This window comes from Manacus vitellinus, unplaced genomic scaffold, assembly GCF_001715985.3.
Source record: "Manacus vitellinus isolate BGI_N305 unplaced genomic scaffold, ASM171598v3 scaffold_41_pilon, whole genome shotgun sequence".
Classification (NCBI taxonomy): Eukaryota; Metazoa; Chordata; class Aves; order Passeriformes; family Pipridae; genus Manacus; species Manacus vitellinus.
In genome coordinates, this window is record NW_021940545.1 from 3,136,702 (window position 1) to 3,146,712 (window position 10,011).

Sequence of the window (10,011 nt, forward strand, 5' to 3'; positions counted from 1 at the left end):
GGGGTGGGGGGAGAAGCGGATCCGAGGAGCACCCAGCCCAAAGCATCCTCCCCGTCTGCCCCAGGGTCCCCCCAGCTCGTCCCCGCCGCGAGCCGCCGAACCCCCCAGCAGAGGCAGCAGCATCGGGGGGTCCCCCCTCTCTCCCATCACCTCCATCCCCATCAGCTCCCTCCACCGCTCCTGTTCAACCTCCTGGGGCCGGCGCAGGCTAAAGCAGAGTGGCGTGCCCGCTGGTGTCATCGTGGTCCACGCTGTTGAGAATGGCTGTCTGGTCTTCGGGGAGCTGCCGGTGGCAGAGGTCGTCCTTCAGCGCCGAGAGCCGGGCGAAGGGGTCCTGACGAGGGTGTCTCTTCTTCTTGCGGAGGCAGACAGCTTCGTCAGGCGACAGTACCTGAGAGCTGGGAGGGTGCTGAACCTGGGAGGCAGAGCCGTCTGGGAAGGGGGGAGAGAAGGCAGATGGGACCGGAGCCAGCAGCAGGGCAGAGCGCTCTGCTTGCTGTAAAAGGGAGGTTACAGCAAGCCTGGCCCTGAACCCGCCGCTTGGCAAGAAGGGAGCACGTTTCGGGCATCAGGGAAAATGAAATGAACACTCCAAATCCAAAATAAATAGAGAAGGGAGATGCAGGGAACAGGAACTCGGTTTGGAGGAGCAAGGGAGGGACAACCCACAGGCAAGGAGCCATCCCTTTGGGAGGCAGGGAACAAGGGCAGCATCCAGGAATGGGCTTGGGGACCCCCAGCATTGGAGCCGTCAGGGACCTGCCCAAGCTCTGCCCACAGAGGGACAGAAGGGATGCTGTTGGGGACCGCGGGGTCCTCACACTCACTGGGTTGTTTTCTGGATTTCGAGGAGCCCTTGGATGACTTTTTGGGCTTCTTTATCCGCTGGTATTTCAGAGCTTCGAGCCTCTCAGGTGCAGCAGCGTCCCCGGGCGGAGATGGACGTTTTCTAGGAAGGAAAAGCAGACAGGCGCCGTCAGCGGCTCTCGGCCACACTCGGGCCTCTGGACGTCCCCGGTGGGGGATCGGTCAACCCCAGCCAGCTCTGCCGTGGAAAAGGAAGAGGTGAGAGACCCAGGGCTGAGGGAGCAGGGCCAGCCAGGTGTGCCGGAGCGCGGGATGAAAGGAGCGAGGTGTCCCCGCTGCCCCTACGTCTCCCCTCCACGTTGCCGAGCAGCGCCGTGACCCGGCCGGTCCCACCGGCCACGTCCAACATGGGCACCCCAGCTCACCTGCCACCTGCCTGCCATGCCAACACTGCTAAACAAAAAAAGGACAGGGCAGATCCTATGTCCGATAAGGTATTTCTGGGAAGTGGTTGGAAACCCCTTGGGATGGAGAAAGAGAGAAAGAGACAGGCAGAAGCGGCACGGCAGCATCGAGACGGGCACCACGAGCCATCCGTGGCGGACAACACCGGCGCCACAAACAGCGGGGAGGCAGGATCCTGCTGGCCCTGCTCCCACAGCCAAAAAAAACCAGGGGCCACACGACAGACAGGGACACGAAGGGCACACACCGACAGAGCCGGGAGAGGTACCTCGTTCCCAGGTCCCTGTGAGAGGCGACAACAGAAACGCAACAGCACGGGAGCATCTGCTCCTGGAACACCAAGAGGCTGGGAGCTGGAGATGGAAACACTGACAAGGTTTTATTGCAAGGATTTGCAAAGGGGTGCTTCCTGCAGGAGAGCCAGCAGTTGCAAGGGATAGCTTTCCAGCTCTAGCCCCTGAGGAACTCTTCTACAGGAACCAGCTCAAGGTGAAACAGTCTCCCCTTTGCAAAGGGATTTTTTACTTTATTTCCTTCACTGTACCTGTTTTTCCCATCCAAGGCCTGGAAAGCATGACTGCTGTAGAGAGCAGAGCATTAGAGGAAAACCTTTTCCTTAGGAGAGAGGGTAGTCCAGCTCTTATCTATAACACATCACAGCATCCCCCCTCTTGCTGCTTTCCCATCTCCTTCCTCTGCTTCATTTTACTTCCATGACCCTCCAAGTTGCACCAACTTCTAATGGCACAGAGGGACAAGTCTGAGGCCACAGGTCAACCTGAGTCATCACCGAGCAACCTGTAGACAAGGTGTCCAGAGACAACAGGGGAGGCATCCACAAAGCACCTTTTATCGCAGTAAAGCCAATGCTTGAGGCCAGGATCCAGCGAGGAAAGGAAAACTTAAACCAGTGTGCCTTCATCTTCAAAGGAGATGACTCTCTTCTGCTCTCACAGCTCGGTCACCAGAGGTCAGTGACCAAACCTTCTCACAACAACCACGCAGAGGACAGTGCTGACAGCAGCTCCTGCATCTTCAGATGTCCGTGACTGGGGCAGGGATCAGCAAACCCTGCAAGCCACAGGCAAAAGGATGGGCAGGCAGAGGAGCTGTCTCAGCTGGCTGCAAGGAGGCAACATCAGCGTGTCCAGACTCCTGCTTTGGCACCAAAACGTTGTGGATGACATCCTCCCAGTCTGTCAGCAAGGTGAGACCCACCCAGCATTGCAAGAACACTGTGGATGCCGGTGGGAGCAGCAGGAAAGGGACAAACACACGGACTGGAGCACAGACCCTGCACTCCCAGGCTGTGGGACAAGAGTACACCCACCCACAGAGAGTTTGGAGCTCCTCATCTCCCCCGGGTTCCAGGTAGAGGCTGTGCACCACCATGGAGCTGTGCATCTCCATGCACAGAGCACAACAGCAACACTCCACATCCAACATCCCAAGCGGCTCCAGAGTGGTGATACTTCAGCTGGAGTGCACAGGCAAAGAGCTCTCAAGGGATTTTTCCCCTTGGGGAGCAGAAGGGTGGGGTTTTTTTGAAGATGTCTGTGATTGCAAAGCTTCTGAGTTCTGCTGGCAGCGTTGGAGAGCACCCAGGGAAGTGCAGCGTGAGGTGACAAAGCAGCTGAGGCACAGCAGACGCAAGAGAAACCCAAACACTGGGAACAGAAAAGCTCCTTTTCATGTTTCCCATTGCAACAGAAAAGTGAATGTGTGGAGAGCTCCCAGAGAGCCTCTGTTCCAGCTCCCAGAGAGCCTCTGTTCCAGCTCCCAGCAGAGCAGCACGTCAGCTGAAGATGAAGCAACTCATTAGACATGCTGGTAGTCCCGCTGGCTGGATCCAGGCGAGAGCTTTCCCTCGTTGGGAAGACGACATTTGCAGTTGCAGAGCATAAACACCTTGCTCCCAAGTGCAACCAGCCTCTTATGAGAGAGGCTACACCACCCACTCTAGCCACTGAGCTGCACCAACACGGACAGCCACGCACATGCTGGCTCAGAGAAGGACCACAGCGACCCACAGGTCCGACAGCACGGGACTCCCTGCAGCAATTCCTGCTTGCATGGTCAATAACAGGGTTTTCCCCCTTTATATCCACCATTTCTATGATTTGCACACGAGGTACATTCATGCAGGTGGCCTCAGCTGCTCCAGTCCATCATCCACGGAGCTCAGGTGTGCCAAGCCCTGGACACCGTCAGGCTCGGTGATCCTGCCACCATCCTGCCCATCAGCACCTGCTTTCTACCACCTCTTCCCATGTATTTGCTGATATTATTCAAGCACAGCTCTTAGAAGGCTCTTGCTCTTCCCACTCCTTTTTCTTTCTAAGAAGATGCTACTGTGGCATGTTGACAAAATTAGACAGATTTACGCAGGGGATTATGAGGAAATTGCCTGAAGCTCATTTCCACTAGTTCTCCATAATTGGACTCGTATTTATACACACAAACATAAACAGTGAGTGTGCTGAACCCATGTGTCACCATAAATACTGTCTGACCTCTGGCAAGGAAGAGATACAGAGGAGGACAGAATGATGCTACTCACCAGCCAAATTTTATCTGCTCTACCCACCCTTTCTTTCTTCAAAGGGCTCTGATTATTTCAAATTAATTTTCATTTTAAGCTCAGCCAAAAGCCTCTTCCTGCCCCCAGAGTTAACATTTTGGGCAGCTGCCCGTGCACGAGGGAGATCTTGAATACCAACAGACGAGAGGCTCAGAGAGGTGGGCAAACCTCTTCTAGAAACTTCAGTGTAGAGCTGGGCAAAGGAGCTTTGAGAAGCCCATGTGAACTCCTGACACAAGCCTTCTGTGAGGCACCACAAACACCTGGAGCAGCAGTTTTCCTCGAGTCTCCAAAGGAAAACCCTTCTGCATGAGCAAGGGTCTGAACTGCATGGACTGGGAGGTACTGGAGAGGTACTGAGGGACCTCTGAGAGCCCCAGGACAGGAGCAGGTAGCCAGGGGAGAAGAAGTATCCAACCCAACACACATCTCAGCTGCTCTTCTTCAAATGTCCTTCCACATACAAAGCAAAGATGTAAGGGAGAAGATCCCTGAAGGCATCACCGATCTCTTTCCACCCAGAAAGGGAACCCATATAAAGGAAGAGTGCAGGAGATTCAAGGGCACAGTACATATGTTTAACCTTGTGGAGATCTCAACATGCATTCCCTTTCTCCTTCTCTCCTCAAGACACTGACATCCAGAAATAGTTTGGGCATGTTAGAGAATCCTCTTGGATGAGGTAGAGCATCCACTCGGACCAGTTAGAGCATCCACTTGGACAGGAGCCCACTGTGTCTCGGCCTCCATGTGCTTCAACCCTTCATCCTCCTCAGATGAAGACCTCAATTCTCCTACAGGAGGCTCCTGCAAGTCAGAATTCCCACTTTGCTCTGAGGCAGCTCTGGCTGCTGCCTCCATCCCGGAATGCTTGGGATCCTTCAGAGAGGTGCTAGAGAAACACAGCGGTGACGGGCCCTGGCCCCAGAGCTGCTGCTGCCAAGGCACAGCAATGAGGGAGGAAGAGGCTGAGGGAAGGAGCACACCTTCTACAGGTCTGCAGACACCACAACTCATCTACACAACGGACTTCACCACCATGCTGACGGAGGGGAGAGAGGGCGAGGGAAAAGGGGCCGGACTGGAGAGGAAGAGGGGGATACAGTCACGGGGAGAGGGAGGGGGGAGAGAGGAAGATAAAATGAAAAACAGGAGTGAGAAAATATATAAGTAAATTAAAGAGACTGAAAAGAAAAATGAAATAATAGTAATAATAATAATAATAATAATAATACTTAAGAAAGAAAAGAGAAACGCACTCAGACAAGCGGACTCACAACTTCTCCAAGCGGGAGGAGGCATGAAACACATGCAGAGGATCAGCACATGGACAGTCTTTAAAGGGGAACCTGTTTTCTTTCAAGCAGGGAGCGAGGGGTGCTGCTCCTCCCACACTCCTGGCACCGACGTCCCTTCGTCACTCGACTCTACACCACGGCCAAGCCCCCCAACTCCCAGCATTGGCAGTGCTGTCCTGGCAAAGGAGGCCGGCGGGGCCACCTAGGGCAGGCTGCGGTGCCGAGGGGCGGGGGAGCTTGGTGCCTTGTCTGTGGTTTTTGGGTTTCCCTCTGCAGGGAGACGACAGCCCCCTTTTCCCTGTCCGGAGATGCACGCTGCATCCTAAGGGGAGAAGATGGGAAAACTCCTGGTGCCGACTCGGTAACAGCATTATTTATCCCTGCCCATCCATAAAAGCTACCTGAGCTTCACCTAACAAAAGCCACCACGCTGCAGCCACCACCGAGCTGAGCCCACACGCTGCCTCTCCCTCTCCTCCTCTCAGGTTTTATTACTGCAGCACAGAAATCTGGCTGGTCTGGTATAAAATCCCTGTGCTCTGCACGCACTGACAATTTTATGACCCCAAACCATCAAGAAATTACTTGGCTGGGCTCTTTACGGGATTCCTCACTTATTAACTGAGATTTATTCTTCTGGTTTCCCCTTTTTGGTGATAATGACTCTGGAGTCACTCCTGCAACTCCACCTCCCAGCAGCATCTTGGAGAAGGACACAGCAAGTGTCCTGCTGGGCACTATGATCCTGCTCCTCAAAATCCATCAGCCCACAGCACCCAGTACTCGAGATGGGAGCCAGCCAGGATCTGTGCAAGAGCCACACCAAACTCAGATGTGAGCCTGGACTCAGCTCTGCTGTGCTAAAGCCATGTTCACTCATGTCCCTGATGCTCCCAGAGTGGGGAAGTGCCACAGAGAAAAGAATAAACAGCCACGTCCTCACAGAAGGCTTCCCTATTCCTTGAGAAGCCTGGCACAGCCCAGATCTCACCAAGGTTCGGTGCCAGCTTTGCTCCTCATGGGATACCCTGCTCTGCCATCAGCAGGGGAAGACAGAAGAGGGTGGCCAAGTGCTCAAGAGCTTTGGAGGCTGCAAGGCTCAGATGGGAGGGGTTTGAGCTCCTGCACAAAGCACACATCCTATCCCTGCTCCCATCACCATGACCCAACACTCCTTCCTTACCTCTCCTGCTCTCCACACCTCAGGACAACCCTCCAGGTCAGCTGGAGGAATTTCCCTCTCCTGTAAACATCCCCCTGATTTCTCTGGGCATCCCATCTCTGTTGTGAAGCTCTTTTCCAGCCCAACAAGGCTCTGCAGGCTGTTGGAGAGTGTTGGCCAGGACCTTGACTCTTCCCATCCAAGGCAGCAAAGTTTAAGTTTTTGTAAGGCCAGTCCTAAGGAAGTTTGGCCATGGCCTGGCCCTAGAAATGCTCCTATCTGCAATCCCACCTCTCCTTTCATAACCAGCCTGGCTGACAGCCAAATAGGTCAGCGTTCCCAATCCTCAGGGTCACAAATTAGTATGATCCTGTCTGGATTTAGCAGTTTTAGAAACATTCTCTGCTTCTAAAGGCCTGAAAACTATCTCCAAATTACTCCATCCCAGTTCCAGGGATGCCCATGGCCATCTAGGAAACCAGCCTCATGAAGGCAGCCCAAGAGGAATTTTCTTGGGAGAGTCTTTCAAGGTCTGCTTAGGGCTGTTTGATTACAGCTGGGTCAGAAGAAGTCTTGGAGATTTCTCCAACAAGAATTTCAGGGAGGGAGGGATTTTGCTACGACTACACTTGTGTTGGGAAGGATAAAACACCTCTCTGGCAGCCTGAAACCATAGTTATGCTGCTGCCAGGCATACAGTCTATCTTGGGAGAAAGACTTCTCCCATTTTCCATGATTTAGGAGACTTGGGAAAAAGAAAATAGATCCAGGTACTGCTGGACACTAAATTCTCCATGTGCTGGACTGCAGCTGGAGACTGATTTTTGGAGCCCCGCTCTGAGCTGTGTGCAGCTGGTTGCTCCAGATGTGGTTGTTTTACCTGGTTCTAGGGGTGGGCCATGGGCTCTTCCTGCTTTGGATCATCCAGGACAGCCCCACCTCAACATTCACCTTCCTAATACCATACAACCCTCGTGCACCCTGCCAGGGCCAAAGGTGCCACATGCCACTGTCCTCCAAAAAAGGAAGGGCAGCCATGGGGAGACAACAGCTCGGCTCATCCCAAACCCCAAACCCCAAAGGCAGAGGAGCAGTGGCCTGCTGCTGGGAGGGGAAACCCAAAAGCCACAGAGACTGTGCGTCCAGAGGTGTTTCCTAGTGTTTTCGGATTCCTTATTCCCCTTTAAAGGAAGAGATGGTATTGGAAAAGCCCCTTCCGTGTCCCCTCTCATGCCCCGCTCCCGGCCACCCTCCACAGCACCCACACCATCCTTTCGGACATGGATCACCCTTACCTATTGAGCTGAGGAGAAGCTTGTCTCGACAACACTGCCCAGATAGCTGAGATTAATCAAAAACAAAGCAGTTATCAACACCCGCAAGGAGCCGAGCTCCGCAACACATCAGCACGTCAACAACTCCAAAGGAAAAAGGAGGGAAAGAAACCAAACTGAAACACAAACGAAACGAGGCTGGAGAAGAAAGGGGGAAAGAAACAGAAGAGAAAGGAAAAGAAGAAACGAAAACGATAATCAACGAAGCGAATGGATACACTGCATAAAAGCACGGACAACAGCGCTGCTTTAACACGGCTCTGTCCTGGAGCTGGGTCTCCTTGGGGTGCCCTGCCAGGAGACATGGACCTATGACTACATGCCTAACTGCATCACTCCGTAGCTGCGTTTTCCAGAGGCACACAGAAGTCATTTCAGGCTCGTTCAGCTCCTCTCCCTCCCCATCCTCTCTCCCCTGAGCCCTCCTGCCTTCCGTGCAGCGCCGGAGGGGTTTTCTAAGGCCATAATGCTTCCAGGTACCAGAGGGAGGGAGTGAAATGCGGAGGGCACTGCGGGGTGAAACGCTGCCTCCCCCCTCCCCAAAACACACGCCTCTCCTCTGAACGCCTCCGACCGCGCCGGTTCCGCGGGGCTGGGAGCCCCGGCCCCCGACTCCTCTGTGCCACAAGCCGGAGGAGGGGGTTCGACCCCACCAGACAACAAGCCAAAATGAAGCAAGACGAAAGGATGGGACGAAAGCACGGCTACGGGGTCTAAGGTGCTGTGAAAGACGGAGGGAAAGAGGAGAAATACAGAGAGAAAGAGAGAGAGGAGAGAAAGAGAGAGAGAGACGCTTTTGCCTGGAGCAACCCTGGTACCTGGAAAACCAGCCGCTACTGTCTAGTGCAGCCACATCCCTCTTTAGGGCAGGATCTGAGCGTGCCGGCAGCCTCCCGATCTCCGCTGGGCTTAGTTTATTTTTATTTTTCCTCCTCTCCTGACATGCTGCTGGTGTGGCTAAGTCCTTGATCTCTCCCTGCCCGCGTCCTGGGGCTGCAGCATCCCTTTTGCAGGTGGGGCGGTGACCGTGATAGCTGTTTCTGTCATGCATTAAAGCTCTCTAGACTCCGCGGGAAGGAAGAGGAGGAAGACAAGAGGCGCGGCGGCGGCGGCCCTAACGTTCGAAGAAAGCCAAGAGCCAGCAACTAGAAGAGGAAACAACCTCCAGTGACACCAGGACACTTACCTAAGCGAGCCGGGAGCCAGGCCTTTGCACGCCTGGTGGACGGCCCGGAGCCCGAGTCACAGCGCTCCCAGATTCCCACGGGAGCGGCCAGGCTGGAGGCAAATGTGCCACCGGCACTGGGAATGTCGCCTCCCTAAAACCCAGCACTCCTGGGCAGTGGCCATGCAACCCATGCCCACGGCACCAACCTCTGCCTAGCAAAGCCCGCGGGACGCCGTCTCCAAAAGGGATGCTGCAGCGTGCCCAGAGAGACCCTACGAGTTGGGATGGAGATGGCAGGGAGGGAGTCAGAGGGAGCGGGTGAGGCAGGGTGGGGGAAGCCAGGAAGGGGCCGGAGGGGCACCACGGGGCTCACACACTTACCCCGTGGCGGCTACCGTGGTGGTGGATGTCGGCTCCGGTTGGAGAATCTCCTCGCCAGCCCTCCTCGGAGAGGGGATGTCTCCGAAAACATCCATGGTGTCCACGGGCAGGGAGGAGCCCTGGGAGTTGGAGAAGCCAGTGCCCACGGGGGTGAAGGCGGTGGTCGGTCGGAAGCTGGGGCTGTCCCCCCGGCTGCTGGGCGCGGGGGATCCCGTCGACGACGGCGTGGATTTGCGGGAGAAGCTGACGGCCGCGGGCGGCTGCAGCGTGATCTCCGACACCTCCGTCTGCTGGATGAGGCCCGGCCGGGGCCGGGCGCGGGCGGTCAGCTCCGGGGAGCTGTTGCGGGAGCTGAGGGGACTTTGGGTCAGAGGAGAAAGCCTTGAAGGTTGTAGCACCACCTGATGTAAACTGGGCTCAGCCCTCCTGACCTGCCGAGGGCTGGGCCGAGGTCGGGGTTGGGGCTCGTACCACCTGGTGTCCAGGCTGAATGTGCTTGTGCCGCTGGGGCCGACGGGCTCGGACGGTTCGTGGTAAGGCAACACGGGTATGCCCATACCTTGGCTGGTATGTCTTAGCTGCCCTTGACATCCCATGGGTTGCATAGGTTTGTCCTGCCACTTGGTGGTAGCGGGCACGGAGGATTGACCCCTGCCCGGTGACTTGCCGGTCCAGCTCTTTGGTGCCTCCAGGGGCAGGATGCCCGAGTAGGACGCGGGGACCACCTGGAGGGAGGAGGGGGGTGGCCCCCGAGGAAGGCAGCCGGTGGGCTGGGAGCCCTCAGCTGCCTCGCAGGGCTGGAGCTGGTGGGGGAA

At 55.7% G+C, this 10,011-nt stretch overlaps 1 protein-coding gene across 1 annotated transcript in view; it reads right to left on the reverse strand.

Annotated features, from left to right (window-relative positions):
• Positions 1-90: 90 nt before the first annotated feature.
• The window catches only part of IGSF9B (immunoglobulin superfamily member 9B), a 36,068-nt gene continuing 26,147 nt past the window's right edge, over positions 91-10,011 (reverse strand). The window contains exons 20-22 of the mRNA XM_029962057.1: positions 9,197-9,999; positions 828-949; positions 91-432 (exon numbers count right to left, since the gene is read on the reverse strand). Of these exons, the coding sequence (XP_029817917.1) occupies positions 209-432; positions 828-949; positions 9,197-9,999 (1,149 nt within the window). The 3' untranslated portion in view covers positions 91-208. The remainder of the gene's footprint in view (positions 433-827; positions 950-9,196; positions 10,000-10,011) is intronic.